The sequence below is a fragment of the Rhipicephalus microplus genome, chromosome 6 (assembly GCF_043290135.1).
Source record: "Rhipicephalus microplus isolate Deutch F79 chromosome 6, USDA_Rmic, whole genome shotgun sequence".
Taxonomy (NCBI): domain Eukaryota; kingdom Metazoa; phylum Arthropoda; class Arachnida; order Ixodida; family Ixodidae; genus Rhipicephalus; species Rhipicephalus microplus.
In genome coordinates this window covers 174611837-174629712 of record NC_134705.1, presented here as the reverse complement: position 1 = coordinate 174629712, position 17876 = coordinate 174611837, and the positions used below count along the sequence as shown (strand labels likewise).

Below are 17876 nucleotides of genomic sequence, written 5' to 3'. Positions count from 1 at the left end.
CTTTTTTCTTTTTTTTCTACATTTACCTGCGCCTTGCAAATATGTATGTAAGCTTGCCAGTTACTTCAGAGAGAGTTATGTGAGCAAGAGGTACGGGGATCGATACCCAGTCCCTCCAACGAATTTTGAGAGGCATCTTGGGTCGCCAAGTTCCTTAGAAGTGGCAGAGCCGAACGGCGAAAGGTTGTGCGTGGGCCAACACTGAAACGAAGCCTTTTTTAACCGAAACTGTCGTCGTTCCGTCCTTCTAAGCGGTATTTACACTGCCCATTATTTACAGTACAACATATCTAATCTTGTCAGCATACTACTGGCAGACCTAATCTGATCAGTTGTATGCAGTGCACAGCATTTCTCTAGCCAGATAATCGTAACGCACTAAAGTAAGCCCAATAAAATTCATCGTCGGGGCTTTATGTATCTCAAGTGTGATCTCGTCGCCAGAGGCGCTGGTAATTTCAAGCTTGAACATTATTACAGACAAGTCTGCTGTTAATGTAATTCTATTATGCATATTATGCTGTACTTGCATGCACTCTAATAGTGTCATACTAACTAATAACGTCATAATCTTTTTTTTCCTTTTTTTTCCCTTTTTTTTCTTTCATTTGGTAAATCTTTATGTTCTAGTACAGTGTCAGCTGATGTGCATCATGCATGCAGTGTGTGTCATCATTTTCCATTTGAGATACAACACCGTGCCTTCATGTGTCACATGAAGGTGAAAAATTTAACTGCGTTAAATTCACGGTGTGTGCTTATTGCCTTCGTCATAGCTCACAAGAAAATTTTAATTTTGCTGTCATTCATAACATTAGCACCATGTTCTTGTGTTACAGTGGTTAATGAATAGCGCTGTTACAGTACAGTTACATGTATGTTCGAATTGCACCACGCTTGGAACTTGCTGCGTAATTACTATCGGTGTAGCGTAGGCTTGTGAATTCTCATTCTGAGGCATTTCAGTGCTGTCCTGGGACATATTTTGATAGCATGTAGAACTAGTATTGTACAATAGTTGCCATACATTACATGGGTGCCATAGAGCATATTGCACGTGGTTACGTATGAGATGCCACTTAGGCAGTATTTGCATGGCACAGCGAATTGAGATTCATGCTTGTGCTTTTGTGTTGTGTCAAAAAAAGTAAATCTCGATTTTACATCGAAAAAAAATTATTTTGTTTACTTCTAACTCGCCATACATAACTACACGCACGCAGGGATGTGTGACACTCTCGGGGAGTTTTTCAGTTCTCGCGCCTTAGCCTCCTAAAGAAAAACTAGAAAAGCTATGCTTGTCCAAGTTCTTTCATCCAGTAGTTCATCTTGATTCCGGAGAGCAGGTCGACGCCGTTTTCATCGATTTTTCCAAAGCATTCGACACGGTATCTCACGCTAAGCTGATATGCAAGCTAACTGCCATATGAAACAACCCGGTCTTGGTCAAGTGGATAGAAAACTTTCTTTCAGATTGCGCGCAATTCGTAGAATTTAATGATTTCGTATCCAATAAATCTAACGTAACTTCTGGAGTTTGCCAGGGCTCGGTCCTTGGACCACTGCTATTTCTGATCTACATAAACGACCTGCCTGGCAACATCAGTTCTAAAATCCGTTTTTATGCGGATGATTGCGTACTATATGACACCATTAGCACACCGCAGTGTCACCAAAAACTAAACGAGTCGTTTTCTAGGTTTTGCGCGTGGTGTAAAACGTGGCAGATGTCCGTAAATTTCCGCAAAACAGTATCCATGTCTTTTACTCACAAACGTTCCCTGTCTAATTTCACGTACTCATCCGCTGACATAAACCTCCAAAGAGTTACAGAATATAAGTATCTTGGCATTATTTTCACAAGTAACCTATCCTGGTCGAAACACATCGAATATGTATGCACAAAGTCACTTAAGAAACTGGGTTATCTTCGACGCACACTCAGCCAAGCACCGAAAGACACCAAACTCCTGATGTATAAAACACTAATCCGACCGACACTTGACTACGCATGCTCCGTGTGGAACCCTTACCGAAAAGGCGAAATTAACAAAATTGAAGCTGTTCAAAAGAAAGCCATCCGATTCATCTGTCGCAGGTATGACTGCGCTTTTTCACCAACCACAGCCCTCGTATCTCTAGAGCTAACCACCTTAGCTGCCCGTCGTGAAATTGAATCACTAACCTTTTTTCACCGCATCATTCACTGTTCATATCGCCTGTCATCGAACAAATATGTCACATATGCAAGCCCCACTCAGACCAGAAGCAATCACACCCTTAACGTTTCCCCGTATCATCCCCGCACAGGCACGTTCAAATATAGCTTTTTTCCGCGAACAATTGAGCGTTGGAATTTGTTGCCTGGCCACGTGCGCTCTCTTGACTTGCTTACATTTCCTTCTAAAATACAACTATTGTAAACTACGTACATATACCGCTTTGTTTCCTTTCCCCCTTTGTACGAGTGCACTTTTGTACTTAGATGTGTATATTAGGTCGTTTTTATGTAACCCTTTACCATGCCGCTAAAACTGTACACTTCCTTCTATGTTGACTTTCGAACACCTGGTTTCGTCGTTACTGTGTTTTCTTTCTTTCTTTTTGCTTTTGTTTCATTATTGAACTTGTTCGATGCGTGGTTTTGTGCGATGTACCCACTCCTGCTATAGCCCCAAGAGGGGCTGCAGTATGTTAAAATAAAATAAATAAATAAAAAATTAAAAATCTTACCGGCACTTTCCACGTGCTGAGTAAAAAAAAAAAAATCACGAGAACTAGTGCTAAAGTCTTCTGACAAATTCATGCCTGCTACAACACTTTCACTACTGTAGTTGCTTATTCTCGCACGTATGTTCACACATTATCTTTTGCTTCCCGAACTCAGAAAGAATCTGTAAGAATTCGAACGTCCTTAACACGCATGCTTACAGAAAGATAGAATTCTTTGCTCTTTTTCGTAGACTTTTTAGTGACTTCCATAGCTGTGTTTATCCAGTTATGTGCAGTTACCACCTGTCCTGTCCCCATTCTTCTACTTGTCAATTCATTGTAAAGGCCTCAATCGGTGCTAATAACCATACAGTTTCTCAAAATTAACTAGAGGGCACTCAGGCGCTGCGATCGTTCAGCGACCATGGGAATGATGGGTAGTACACACATTTGCCTAGTCTTCGTACTTGCGAGTGGCGAATCGTACTTGCGGCTTTGTTTACTGCTGTGTTTCGATTTTGTTTTGAAAGAAAGATTCAACCCTTTTGAACTTCGTGACCCAATTTGGAAAGGTAATTCGAAAAAAAAATTGGGTGGTGAAGCGCAATTGCTGAACATTTGCTGATTTTTGTTTCGTGAGAAAACAGCTTCAAGCCACACGAACACACACGGAGCCAAGAGCAGGCCAGAAGTATGAAGTTTAGACAAATGTGTGTACTACCCATCATTCACATGCTCGCTGAAGCGCTGTGCCTTGCAGCTTCCATAGACACTAGCGCCAGAGTTCCCTCTAGTGTATATTGGGAAACTCTGTGCTACTAACCAGCTAGACCAAATAGTACTCATGAAACATTTAATGGCCTTAGTTATAGTAATGTGCTCTTCACGGCCATTATTAAAGGCATTAATATTATAAGTTTGCTTCTTGTAGAACAGTATTTGAGCTTTCTGGGTTCTGTGCATTGTAGCCACTTCGTGCATTACTAACATGGATGCATTTTTCTCTTCTGCTTTCTCTTTTCTGCCTCTCCCATTACAGATTGCCCTAAAGATGAAAGTTAGTATGCTATTTTTTCTAAACCATTACCTTAAGAACTCTAAAGTGAAACATGAAATCAGCTAAAACTGACAATGCATTCTGTGCTTGTTAACGTCTGTGCTTTTTTTTAACGTCAACCATCATAGCTTCATTATTGGAAGGTCAAACGAAGGTGCAGGTTTCATTTTTTAACTTTGCATCAGAACCCCAAAACCTGTGTGTCAGTATTAATTCATGAATCTCAGCACCTTTTTTTTTTTTTTTTCAAACATGGTCGAAGTTCAGGTGTTAAGATGAAAGCTCGGAGCAATGAAAAGTTACCGGGGAACGTTGTTGGAGCCAATGTGTTGCCTAGTGGGTGTTTTCGTCAACGATATCATTGCCTCGCTGAAGGCAAGACTACTTTTTGCAACAATACCTTGAGCGGCATTTCCCCCCGTGACTTCTCACCAGTTTTTTCTCTCTCTCATATTTCTACCGTGTTGGTTCAACGATATTTCCTGAAACTTGTAACGTTAATTCTCTGCTTCCTTATAACGCTGCATTTTTGGTTGTAAAGAATAGTGCATGCAAGTTGTAGCATGGCTGTCTAAAATGATGTGGAAAGTTGGTACGGTCAATTCAAAAGCAGCAGTGCCACATGTGTTTCACTTGTGCACCTTCTGGCTTTGCAGACACCTTCTCATGGCACAATTTATGCTTTTAGTATTTTGTGGAAGTGTAATTTACTTCACTAATACAGCCAGAATCATTCTTTTTCTCTTTAGCGTCCCTTTAACAGTCATTGTCCATTGCTCTCTCCTGGACATCTATACGTCCCCTTCTTTTTCTTTTGCTCACCTTGTTATAGAGGGATTCATCTAGGGAATCGAGGGATTCTAGAGAAGCGAGAGACTCGAGGGATTACGGCGGCAGTCGCTCGGAGAGGGACAGTTGGCGGCCTTCGAGTAACACCAAGATCAGACTGTCCACATCCGAAGATGGCAGCACGGCATCGCAGGAGCTTGACGTGTGAATTTGGGTGAGTCGCTGCCATCCTTAAAATTAAGGCTGGCTTTGTACATTATTGGGAATGTACAAATAGTGAAATGGTCCAAAAATTTCGAATTCAGTAGTTTGAATACTGTACATTTCATATTATAAACAAAAACTTTCGTTTTTGCCATAACCCCACTTATACTTGCACATTATTTTTAAGAATTAAAACAGGGGGTGTGCTAAAGCCACTTCCTCTAGCAGAAAGATTTGAATAGCAGTAGAGTGTAAGTTATAAGCGGTAAAATACGTTACGTTTGAAAGTTTGCTATCTTTAGTGCGCATAAAGGCCAATACTTTTAAGATTTTAAGGAATAATTAATGACAGTGGAGCTAATATGTGCATATAACCTTGGTGCGTGGCTTCGCGTTCATGCGGATTTTCCCTGAATAGGTGGTTTCACAGCCTGGCAGCCAATGACACAGTGAAACCACTTTTATAGGGGAAGGGGATTTGAGGCGAAGCTCAAAAAAGAAAAAAAAAAAAAACACAGAACAAGGATGGTACACAATGCACTATGTGGCGCCGTCTTTCTTTAATCATCTTTGGGACATACAGAATCACACAAAGCATGCATATTTGGTTGCTCTTACTATTGCCAATTAGTGAATGCATTAGCTTTAGTTCATCACGCATTGCCAGAGTAATTAATATGTCTTGACTCTCTTTCGTTTCTTTCTCTCTTTCAGGGATGATGCGTGTGGTAGTTGTGACCGTGAAATAGTGAAGAATAAATATCTTAACGTACCGACACAAGTTACGACACAACATGTCCTTGTCTTGCTGCCGACTGTGCGCTGCGGTGTGTGTGTTCACAGTTACTGCAACGACACAAAAAAGCTGGTGACATAAATGTTTTATTCTTTTCTCTTTTAACAGACATTTTATTGTACAACTGCAACGAGCCACTTCATTCGACGCGTCGCTTTAATTCAGCTACTGTACAGGAAAGCTAAGTTGTGTTTGCAGATTTCCAGAACGAGAATAACTCTACAATCATTCATTTTAGTTGTGTTTCACACTTTCACGTTTATAATTTGCCATTCGTCAACAACTCAAGTATAGAAACTTTTTCAATGCTCTTGAATGGACTTGAGTCCCAGACATGACAGCATTGATAAAAATGTTAGCAAATTTTGAAGTTGTTTAGTTCAATAGTACTGATGTTTGCATACCTTAGCCCACCTTGCTTTTGAAGCGCTCTGCTGAAATCTTTTTTTAGGCTGCCTTACTCTTCATCGCTTCGAGATAAACCTGTTTAACACATAACACGTATTTAGCCCTGTGTTTATATGTAGTTCCTAAAATCACGCAAACACACTGTAGATCAGAAACCAGGGTCCCAGTCTGTCTCTTGCGGCACCTGCTTGATGCTGTAGCACACGAGAACATCACCGTGCTGAAACCGGACGTTGGCGTCCTGAAACATGAGTCCACACTCGACATCCTTCTTTATAGATTCGACTTCGTTCTTCAGATGCCTCATGGACACTAGCGGACCTGCGGCAAAGGTGAATGCAAAGTGTTGGGATTCCCGCGACAACCTCGTACGTTATTTCTCAACGCAGAGAAGAAAAAAAGAACATAGCACAGTTGACACTCTCTGTGACGAAGTCACGTCTAAGGTGAAAATAGAGCGTGCGTAATAATTGTACCTATAAGAATCAGCTGGAAAATAAAAGGCACAATTGAATTTATGCAAAAAGAACGCACGCATGAGATACGCTGGTAACAGCACCAGCAAAAGGTGGCACATTGATGTTGCTTTTGGCACTTGCTTGAAGTGCCAATAGCAAATGTGCTTTTTATCGTTAATATTCGGAGCAATCGTTCAATATTGTGAGCACGATTGGCATTTAAACAAAATATACAGATATGCACGTGCACTCAAAATGCACTAAGTTCCTCTTTTGCTACAGTTAAAGATACTTGGAGTTGCACAGCAAAGTAATACAGTTGACCTACAGCACAGTATAGAAAGCACAGTATTGCAACAGAAAAAATGCAAACGTAACACATTTTGGCTAAATTCCGGGAGGTGAACGTGGTAGAAAAATTGCGCTAATCTTACTGAGCTTCAAACACCTTTTAGAAGCCCCTTCACTTAATACTTAAACCAAATTTGGTATAAAAACAAAAAGCGGCACTTTCAAAATTGCGTTATTTCCCAAACAACACGGAGACAACATTCTGGAAAGTTCAGAGGTCACCCACGTGAGCAGGAAACTTTTTTATCCCCGAAATACTCTAGCAATTCACTGTTTTCAATGCAGTAAATCAGCACGATTTTTTTTTTTTTTTTGAACACGTTCGCCGAAATGGCTGGGACGTTTGGCGTGGAATGACCCAGAAGGAAATTTAACAACAAATCTTAACTTACCACTGTGAATTACTTCAGTGTTTCGCACCAACTTGTAAAGTGCGTTCTTGCGCAGTGTTCCTTTCGTGCACTTGCACCCCGCTACAGGAATCTTCTTCCGTCCTTCACTGACCAGAAACTCCTGCTGCACAACAGCTTCCCCTGCGGAAGTTTTAAAAATACATAATGAGGCAGTCCACAACAAACCTATGCCTATGTTACATGCTTGTGAGGCTGATTAGGAACAGGACTAAATTTTTTGCTCCTTGCTCGCGGTACACAATTGATCTTTTTGCTGAGCAAAGTTGGGGGTGAACGATAGACAAGTACATTGGTTCCCGTAGCCTCCCCGACATCAGTTATTGAATTCTAAGCTCGTCAAGGCAAAGAAATGGGCTTGGGCTGGTCACATGCTGCGTAGGATGGACAACTGGTGGTCACTCGAAGCGACAGAAAGGGATGGGAAATGCAATCGAGAAAAGCAGAGCGCTGGAGTAATGAAATAAGGAGCATGGTCGGAAAATGCTTCCGATCGGTAGTCAAGGCTCCTGAGAATGCATCAGCGAAATATTACAGTGCACCATGTGGCCTGGAATTTACAATAAATTCTTAAGGTCGGCTTACAATCGCTTCCTCTCTTTTTCGACAAATGATGCTGTATACAGTAGACTCCTTTAAACGAAACTTGAAGGGACCAGGAAAATGGGTTTCCTTTAAGGGAAGTTTCGTTTACCGAGAGATTTATAGGGGTACAATATTCAAGTAAGGAACCAAACATATTAGTGGTAGTTGTTCCATTTAAGCAGCAATTTCATTTAAGAGAGTTTCCTTTAATGGGAGTCAACTGTAGTACTAAAAAATCATAGCATCATAGGCCAAAGTATTATGCCACTGGCTGATTTGAGCAAGGCGCACTCGGGAGTTACCGGGGCCGTTTTAAAAAGTCGCGACCTGTACGTGCGTGTGCGATCGGACTGGAAAGTCACGCATTTGAAAAAAAGAAAAAGTGTTCAAGGTCACGAGGCATGCGTGACGTTACTTCTCCCATGCCATCCCTCCCTGCTCAGCTTCTAGCGCTTTTGTCGAAACAAGAGAAGAGAGAAAGCCATTGCAGTGCGCGACAAATCTTAGTGACTCCGCTCGTACTGGACGGACTCCAAAAATCTTGTGGTCTATTCGTGATGCAATAAGCTCCATTAAGAATTCATTCGATGGCTACTTGGGTGTTGCAGGGCCCCTTTGAATAGGTTGAAAATGATTTAAGGTAGCTAAGCTGAAGGTTGACAGCGAAAAACTAACCGTGAACCTCATCCACGTCGAGGAGGGGCAGCCGCTTTCCGAGTTCTTTCTTGATGTCATCGACGAGATGGTAGATGACATTGTAACTTCGAATGTGGACATTTCCCTCCTCTGCTGCCGATGCCGCTGCACCCAAGACTGGAACGTGAAAGGCGTAGACTATGCCTGCGAGAGAAGTCGTGGCTTTTTACAAAGCTTGACTACTCAGTGCATTTGCTCATACATTTTTGAATATACATTCAGTCCTAGATTTTCAGGTAGCACTCAACATTCATAAACATTCTTTTGTGTGCACCTTTGCCATATTTATTCTATATGTACAGTTAGTGAAATTTCAATGCATTAAACTATGCACAGAGCTATATAATTTTGGCTAGTAAAAGGATTGCAGGTTGTAAGAGTTATTTATAATGTGTATGCAGTAGTTTCATATACAAAAAAAAGTATTAACACATGTAAGATATGAAGATAATGAGAATGCATTTGAAAGTTGTAAACAACAGGTAAAAATGCACTCACAGCTGTTGTCTGCATCTTTTCAAGCACATTCCTATGGACGTACTAAACAAGTATGCCGAAAAGCGAAAGCTGACATTGTAGTGTGGTCAAAGTAGCCAGTTGCTAAAACTGGCTATCAATATTGCTGTGCAAAATGTAAGCACATAGGCACAATAGTGTTACATTAACCACAAGCGGCGAACAATTGCTGACACTCTCGTACTATACGGTAAAGCAGAAACGCCCACTTAATCTGCAAGGCGATTTTCAAGAAATGAACTGAACTCATCAGTTTTCTTGTGAAGTACGAGATGATTGTAGGTTGCCTTACCATTGAATGGCTGTGCCAACTCAACGTCAGACTCCGATACAGGTCCCACTCCGTAGTGAATAATGTCCAGACGGCATTTCTGATGCGAGTGGTAAGTATCCAAGAGATCCAGGACAGCTTCCACAGAACCGTCAACATCACCTGGAAACGGAGACAAAACGAATTCGCAGTTAGTTAGAAACGTTACGTAACCTGGATTCGCTGCACTTTAGCATGTGAGAACTGCAAGATTGACTGAAGAGAAATAGTAATGACTCCCCCCCCCCCCGCTTGCACTGAGAGCTTCAACTACATGCTTGTAGTTGTAGAGAGCGTTATATTGAAATGATTTTTTTCAAATATTTTCATTACTAGAAGACTTTTGACAGCCCCGCAGCAAATCTGGTGAAATTGGTGGAGGGGACCATTGTCAGCTTTTATCTGCAAGCATTGCACCCTGTGTGCATTCTCCCATGTGTTTACGCCTATGATAAAGACAGCATTCATTTTTTTTCCTTATATTTTCCTTTATAGCACATCTGCAATGTTCTGCAGTGGACCACAGCCTGTTAGGTTCCAAGGGAGTAGTTGCGACGTAAGACATCCATGCATGCAGTGCCCACACTCTTTCGAAGGGCATTTTCGACTGTTTTCATGCTATGAAAACGTTTCACACTACACTGATGCGATTATCGCTAAGCTTTATTCTTATACCATATAATGAAGTGGCAAACTTTAGACCGGGGACGAGGACACGGCAGTCGCTACATAACGACGAGTTTTCTAAATACCACTCCTGTTCATTCGTAATGGTTAGACCTGGCGAGGGGTCCTTCGAGCATAAGATGCTGAGCATAGACTTCGCACTCGCGTGTGGCATTGCATTAATATTGCAGTCGGAATGAAGCCTGTTGTGGTTTAGCATACATAATATTTCTTCTGGTGATTACCACTACGTGGCTTTTTCGTGTACATTACCAGTGCACAAGGGCATGATAAGAAAAAACTAAACGTACAATTTTTCACACAAATACAACTATGTAGCAGTAGTGCCAAAAAGCTTCCATAAGTCTGGGCAACTTGGACAATAATGTTGTTTCCCACCTTTGACGACTATGGGCAGACAGGGAGTGTCGTCGACGGTGTACTCCTTCTCGCGGTTGGTGAGGCGCTTTCTCTTTTTCCGGATGCCCATGGCACGCCGTTGCTCGAGTTCAGCCTTGTACTGCTCCAAGTGCCGTTGCACCTTCTGTTGAATAGCTTTGTACTCTTCCATGTCCTTCTCTGCTTGCATCTGGGACTCGCGCCAGTGGGCGACCTGCTGCGCACGTTTCTGCAAGACGCATCGTCGTGGAGGTCAGTAATGCGTGCCCTGCAGTGGTTTAGTAGAAGAACTGACTGAAATACCAGTATTAATGCAGCATGCGCGAGATGGTGAGCCAGGACAGGCCCGGCAATGCCAAAAAAACCAAAGTACCAAGATTGTTGCTTCACAGAGGTATTAAGTGTGAACTTTACGAATGATCTATATAGGCCCGTGCTGTTCAGGTTGCACTTCTCGCATGACCACGACAGAACATACTCACTGTACAGTTGTCTCGTTTCACATTAAACCTAGTCTGCATGCCTGTTGCTGTAGCATGTAAGCAGGGTTGACTCTGCGACTGCTCCTACCACTTGTTAGAGCCATGTGATCAGCATCAAATGTGTCTGTCCTGTCACTCGTAAACTTTCTAGCTTGTGAGCAGAAAGACAAATTCTGCCCATTTCTTGTGAGGACCAGCTGTAAAGGTCTATTTTTGTGCATTAACCTGCCCACATTAATGTTTGCAAATTTAACGCAAGTATCCCAAATGCAAGCGTTGATGGCCTCATACACACGTTTTGAATATGTCCAGGCTTTTTAAATTGTTTTGTTAATGTGCAAACCTAATTTTAATGAGCAACAAAAAGTCTACATTGAACTAACTTTTCATCTAAAAGCTGCGCTTCAAACACCGAGACCATTCTATGCAGCTCAATTAAATTAGCCTTGCAGGCATCCATTTCAAAGTGCGCTTGGTCAGAGCGACAGAAAACATTGGCATACATTCAGGCCACAACAGGAAATGAGAGAACTTCACCTCCGATTCGACTTCAATGATGACGTCGCCAGCTGACGGAAGTGACCGCCAGCCGATCACTTGAACTGGTGTTCCGGGCGGTGCACTCTGTACCGGCTTCCCCCACTCATCAAACATTCCACGAACCTTGGTAAAAGCAGAGTAAATGCCGCTGAAGTACTGCACCCTAACCGCAGCAGCACTGTCCACATCACAGACGTCTCTGACAAAATTTACCTTTGCCCACGCCAGCCCAGCGACTAGGTATGCCCCTTTCCTTAATGTGCCGCGCTGCACAATAGCCGTGGACAGCTTCCTGCACACACAGATTTGCACGCTCACTCACAAGCATACTTGTAAAATCCAGAGACTTCGTTCTAGACAATACGCCTGAAGAGATAGAACGGTGCGTCTCAATGCTGCCATTTATTCTAGTGAAATATAACCAAGATCCTCGTGCCGTGACTTATTTCCCTCTTCTAGCGTGTGCTATGTTCACTGTACATAACACATACAACAAGCATGGGCAATAGGTGTATACTACATTAACTTGTGCCATAGTAGAGTGGCCCTTCATTTGATCTAAAATTAAACACTATGTAGCAAAAGCATGTCGCAGGAATATCTTGTTAACATAACACTCGCATGTGCAGCTGACAAACCCAAAAGCGCCATGATTTTGCATGTAACCTATGCTATTTCAGTGATTGTGTCTACTAGCGACTCCTCGAAAAGATCAGCTAAACTTTTTCAAACGGTGTTCGCGGGAAAAGAAAATAAGAACAGTATTGCTGCAAGGGTGAAGCAATGAATGCAATAGCAACATTGTAATGTCATACAAAGTGAGGCATGCAGCTAACTCTTTTGCATTCAATCTCGCGTAATTCCTCAAAACGCTGGTGTAACAGCGATTTCAGGAAAGCAGTGGTTGTCATGCTGTGCCGTCTCAACACGACGCCAGGAGCATAGCATGTGCACAGGTATGAGAGCATTCTTCTGATGTCAGTCGAGATGGTGCTCGTGACCGTGCTCTTTCGATCAAAAGTTCGCGGTTACTGCTCAAGCGATGAAGCACCCCCCTACCAGCACCCCTTCATAGTCTTTCGCCTGACGAAAAACAGGCAGGGCGTTTTCTCCACTTGAAGAGCACGCGACAGGGCTCGCACGTAGGGCAGTGTTATCGCATACACTCTTCATGCAACAGAGATGGCAAGCTCATTTCATGTTCAATGCCAGTGCTCCTGCGCTTTTATTAACACGTAGAACATACTAAGGGTGATTTTATTGACTTGGACTCTATAAGGAACATGACAGCAATGGCGAAAACCCGTCAGGAGTGTCCATATAACTGATATCGCAGTAAGACCTTCAGTAGAAAAGAAGAGACCATCATTGCCATCTATGAACTTGTGATAACACGTTCCTGCCTCACCCTCTGTGTCGGTCGGTCATCGATTCGATGACAACACCTTCAACGGGGCCCTTGGGGTCTGCTTTGATCTCCATCAGCTCAGCTTGCGTCAGAATAGTTTCTGTCAGCTTGTCCAAGTTAGTGCCCTGCACAGCAAGTAAAATGCGGTTGACAAAAATTTCCACCACCCAGATATGCCTATCAAGACAAGAGTGTGACAGTTGTACACCCAAACCTCATCATAACAAAGTTGCATTTTACACGAAAATAATTTCGCTATAACAGAAAATTCGTTATAAAGGTATATTCCTAACACTGTATCTATTGTAAGGCTATTCTTAATGCATTTTTTATAACAAACATTTTGTTATATCCGGGTTCGTTATATCGAGGTTAGGCTATAGTGCCATTTCCAAGAGTGTGTAAGTGTAAGTGTTGCCAAAGTGTTGTTTGACAGGCACTTCAACTTCAATTAGATGGAAACTACAAGAGTGACATATAAAGATACATTTCTTTTTCTTCTGAATGAGCTACGAACCTTCAGTGCCGAGATGCAGACGTACTGCGTGTCCCCACCTTCGTCGTCCATCTGTATTCCATGAACCATTAGGCCCCTTTTGGCGTTTTCCTGTAAAAAAAGGGAACCTTCATTCACGGGCTTCTTAGACTGCATACAAATGCTGCGATCTCAGTATCACTCACAATGTCAGCTGTAGGCTTGTCCATCTTGTTTATAGCAACTATTATTGGCACTGAAATAAGAGGATAAAGGACATTAAATAAGTACAGCTGCATCGCACATTTATTCAGCAAACTATTACTGGCCTTGGGTTATCTCAATTTTTACACAGAATGAACATGGCTCACGTTTAACATAATGCAACTAGATGAAAATGTGCTTTCTTCAGTCTCATTTACTTTGTGAAAAGGATTTTGCCTTTAGGCAGAAAGCGGTACTGTTAGTACTTGAAATAAAACCGAGACATTGAAATTTTCACAATACAGCTTACCCAGAAGAGTGTGCCTGTAAAGAAGTAGCACATAAAATTAGCATAAGTATATAAAATATGAAAGTATATTAGCAATTAAAGAAGCTCCTACTAGCACCTTTAAGGAAACACAGAAGTAAAGCAACAGGTTTTTGTTTTGTTTTTTTGCTTACCATTGGCCTCACGCGCATATCTAATGGATTCAACAGTTTGCTCCATGACTCCATCATCCGCTGCAACAACCAAGACGACGATATCCGTAGCCATGGCTCCCCTTTCGCGCATTGCCGAAAAAGCTGCATGCCCGGGCGTGTCCAGGAATGTGATGCGGTCTTTGCCAGGAAGCTTCACTGAAAGTGTGAAGGACGAACTACTTTTATTGTTTGGAGCTGAAAAAATTTCGCTGCAGTGCATAGATTTTCACGTTCTTGGTACAGACTATGCCTCCACCACGTTTACTAAAAGAATATTTTTTTTTTACACAGCATTCCTGCAAGTTATAGGACTATGCTGGTTGATGCAGACTCGCACCATTCAACGTCGTTTTGAGCCAGACTTGTCACAAAATCACCAATGGCAGCTGCAAAGATTGAGTATTCTTCAACTGGAAAAATCCTAGGAACATGGGATTTTTCATCTTATGTTCTAAGGATTTTTCAAAAAACAACCAAGTTCTAAGAATTTTTTTACAGTGGCACCCTGTGTGTGTTCCATGGGCTTTTCAAACAGCACCATGTGTTCCAAGGATTTTTTATTGCTTCAAGATTTTATCTTCCCCTGCACTTTTATGTAATTCCGATTTCAACCAGAAAAGTCACGCCGTACTGTAACGACAGCTGGACGATACTTCTCTTGACATCTCCGTGAATTTTCACCAAGTGTGGAGCAGCGCACAGACATTCTTCATATATCTCAGGCAAGTTAATTTTGTTATCCAAGTAAGACAAGTTCATTTTGGTAACCTTAAGACACTGGATACTTTATTACTGCAAAGCTTACCAGTGAAAGCACCAATGTGTTGCGTGATGCCACCAAACTCCTGGTCAACTACGTTGGTATTGCGAAGCGAGTCTAAGAGCGTGGTCTTCCCATGGTCAACATGTCCCATGATTGTGATGACTGGTGCTCGTGGGACGAGCACACTGGGATCGGGAGGCGGCCTGAATGATACCGTCAAGTGTGAAAGATTTTAAAAAGCATCTCGCATAACTTTTACAATACGCTCTGCTTGGGTGGACATCAGTTTATGTAGTAATCACAATTATACGTGCCCAGAGACATTGCGTAGAAGAGATTCCACATTAGTCACTACAACCTGTTCTAATATCACTTTTAAAGGCACTCGAGTTTACGAGGTGTCACATGAGTGATACACAGACTACAGACGACACAAATGGGTACCAGGACAATTGCACTGTCTTGCAGTGTAATGTCGCACAATACCAGTACAATACCAAACTGTTTTTCACATTTATACATTCGGTACTAATCTGTCATCGTCCAATTTAAGTCATGGCAGCCACACTTCACTGGGGCAAAATGCAAAAACGTTCAAGCACATAGATTCAAATGAATATTGAAGAACTGTCAGAGGTCAGAAGCAATCGACTATTGCCTTCAATGTGATCATAATTGCAGTTATGGCACGTAAGGCCAAAGAAATTAAAATTTTTTAAGGTGGCCAAAATCTAGACACAAATACTAAACAAACAGTGCTTGAAGAAGCAGCTTATTAATAATTACGTTGTGGAAGACATACTCATGTTTGTAGATTACTTTTTTTTGGTGATTGTTGAATATATAGACATTAGAAAAATTAGGAGAGAGGCAGCGAATTTAATGAAAATCTGAAAGTGCTGACCTGAATTAAAGGTTGGACGTTACTGAAAACTCTTGTTAAGAGAGCTCGCCTTTCAAGTATTACAACATGGTTCACTCAGCCGTTTCCACATCTACAATTTAATTCTAATTTATGTGCAGGCAATTCAGAAATAAAAGCATAATTACTTCAAGAAAGATTAGAATGTGCAAGATTTACTAGCATGGCGATTAATTCCAGACCTTCTGACTGCATCCTGAAACTCCTTCTTTGGCGATTGCTGTTCAGGAGGAGCCACGATCTGACCACGAAGGCCGAGTTTCTTGAGGATCAGGAAGAGAATATCGATATCATCGATTGCTGGAAAAGAGCGGGGTATGGCAAAGAGCGAATGAGCGCTGTAAACGGAGACGCCATGCATGAAACGCTGAAGTGCTGCTATATTTCTCTTGACACTAACCACAATTGTCATGGTCATACTGGCTGGCGTTCTCAACCAGCAAGATAGCTTCATAGATGTCATCTGAAATGAAGAAAAAGTGTGGAATTCACAATTATATGGCTTCTGTTTTTTTTTTTTTTCAACTGGCATGACAGGACAGTAAGCTGCAAGCATTGTTGTCAATACAAATATTAAGAGAAATATGCACGCCTGCTGCTGTGGTCTCATGATAATGGCGCTTGGTTGCTGACCGGAAGGTCAGGAAATCAAATCCTGGCCACAGCGGCCGCATTTCAGAGGCGGAAATGCTAGAGGCACATGCGCTTAGATTTAGGTGCACGTTAAACTCTGGTGGTCAAAATTTCTGGAGCCTTCCACTATGGCAGTCCTCATAATATCGTGGTTTTTGAGGGGGAACCCCAACAATTATCATTAGGAAACATAAACACAGCCAATGTCTCGGTAATAGCTGTATGTCCGACTGCTTTACGTACCTAACGATAGTACTGCTAGCAGCGAAGTTTTCCATCATGTCGTTGGAACCAAATGGCCTACTGTGACACATTATTTGACTGACTGCATATGCGGTGGTTGCATTTGATGTCTTACCTATCGGGTGTTCTACTACTTTGGCAAGCTCCGCAAGAGTGATATTCTTCCAGACCTTGACGACAGGACTCTTGGGCTTTGTTTTCGATGGAACCTGAAACAAATACATTGAGTGGCATAATCCAGTTTTCGGATGACACACTTTTCTATATAGTCGCGTGAACAAAGAGCTTGATGAAGTAATGGAAAGTACGATTTGCAGCCGTAGTTATTAACTAGTTCGCAGTGCCTTCTCATGTCTCATAAACATTTTTTTTGCCTAATCGTTTTTTTGCGTTTTTGATTTAGTTTAGGGTGAACCATGTGTGTTGGTTCATGTTTATTTTTTTACGTTGTTACCGAACTATTGACAAAAAAATTTACAAACAAGATTGGTAAGAGTGCGAAGGGTTGTGGGCCAATCAAGCTGCCCAATGCCACCGCTCTTCATAAAACGACGTTTCTGGTGAAGGTGGTGACATAATTCTGGTGAAGCTAATTGGTCAATGTCTTGCCGTATAAATTAAAAAAAAAAAGACGACTGCAAGCATTTCGGTATGTGCGTAGCGAGCAGAGAATTGTGGTCTTGCAAGGGTGGTATTCTCGACAGATCACTGTCGCGGACACTTTCGCGAATTCGGTCATCTACCAGTCAGACCGGCCTCGCATTGTGCCAACCGCGCTCAGACAAACGGGCCAGAAATGTAGCTCGTACAAGCCGACATCGCGAGATCTCGCGAAAGCGAACGTAACGGCGCAAAATAAAACGACGTACAAACGGTTTCTCCATCTTCCTCGCCCATCGCCAGTAAGAAGTGCTGAATAAACGCGATCCGCAGAGCGAACACCCATGGCTAGCTCCGCGATGGTCAGGATAACCAACAGCCAACGCCCGCGCTGCGTCGCTAAGGCTCGAAACCGGCAATCTGCAAGAAAGTTCATTCAGTGAATGATTAGCGCACTGTGAAGGCTACCAAAACAACTGGAGCAAGAAATCGCCGCAAGTCAAATGACTTTAACAGCGATAACGCTAACTAGATGTAACTATACAGCTTCCCAGTTTCCCACTTTTGCCTCGCAACGATGTAAAAGAGACATTAAACTTTCTCGCCCCGATAAAATACATACCGAAACCTGCGGAGATGCCTTACGGCAGTAACTCTTATGGACGCCGCCATTTATTTTTGCCATGCGTGTAAATGTAGCGTAGATGTAGTGTCGCATTACAAACAAACGTCAAGGATACATCTTTCACAACACATTGCAAACTGT

The 17876-nt window shown here is 42.2% G+C and overlaps 2 protein-coding genes across 5 annotated transcripts in view; one reads left to right on the top strand and one right to left on the bottom strand.

The window, feature by feature from the left end:
• Sym (symplekin scaffold protein) overlaps window positions 1-5543 on the top strand; it is a 67292-nt gene extending 61749 nt beyond the window's left edge. For 2 of the 4 annotated variants that reach the window (XM_037418536.2, XM_037418534.2), the window contains 3 exons: window positions 3752-3769; window positions 4602-4772; window positions 5477-5543. In XM_037418536.2, coding sequence (XP_037274433.2) covers window positions 3752-3769; window positions 4602-4766 — 183 coding nt within the window. In that variant the 3' untranslated portion in view covers window positions 4767-4772; window positions 5477-5543. The remainder of the gene's footprint in view (window positions 1-3751; window positions 3770-4601; window positions 4773-5476) is intronic. The other 2 variants (XM_037418537.2, XM_037418535.2) reach the window with 1 other exon arrangement.
• A 239-nt stretch (window positions 5544-5782) lies between these two features.
• On the bottom strand, window positions 5783-17839 carry mIF2 (mitochondrial translation initiation factor 2). Its single transcript, XM_037418538.2, has 17 exons — window positions 17733-17839; window positions 17380-17530; window positions 16626-16719; window positions 16035-16097; window positions 15817-15934; window positions 14755-14915; window positions 13929-14105; window positions 13469-13518; window positions 13305-13394; window positions 12788-12912; window positions 11593-11671; window positions 11377-11502; window positions 10358-10586; window positions 9275-9415; window positions 8446-8610; window positions 7168-7308; window positions 5783-6287 (listed from the first exon to the last, which is right to left on the bottom strand). Exons 1-17 carry the CDS (start codon window positions 17780-17782, stop codon window positions 6115-6117), a joined length of 2133 nt encoding a protein of 710 aa, XP_037274435.2. The 5' UTR covers window positions 17783-17839; the 3' UTR covers window positions 5783-6114.
• Window positions 17840-17876: the final 37 nt, after the last annotated feature.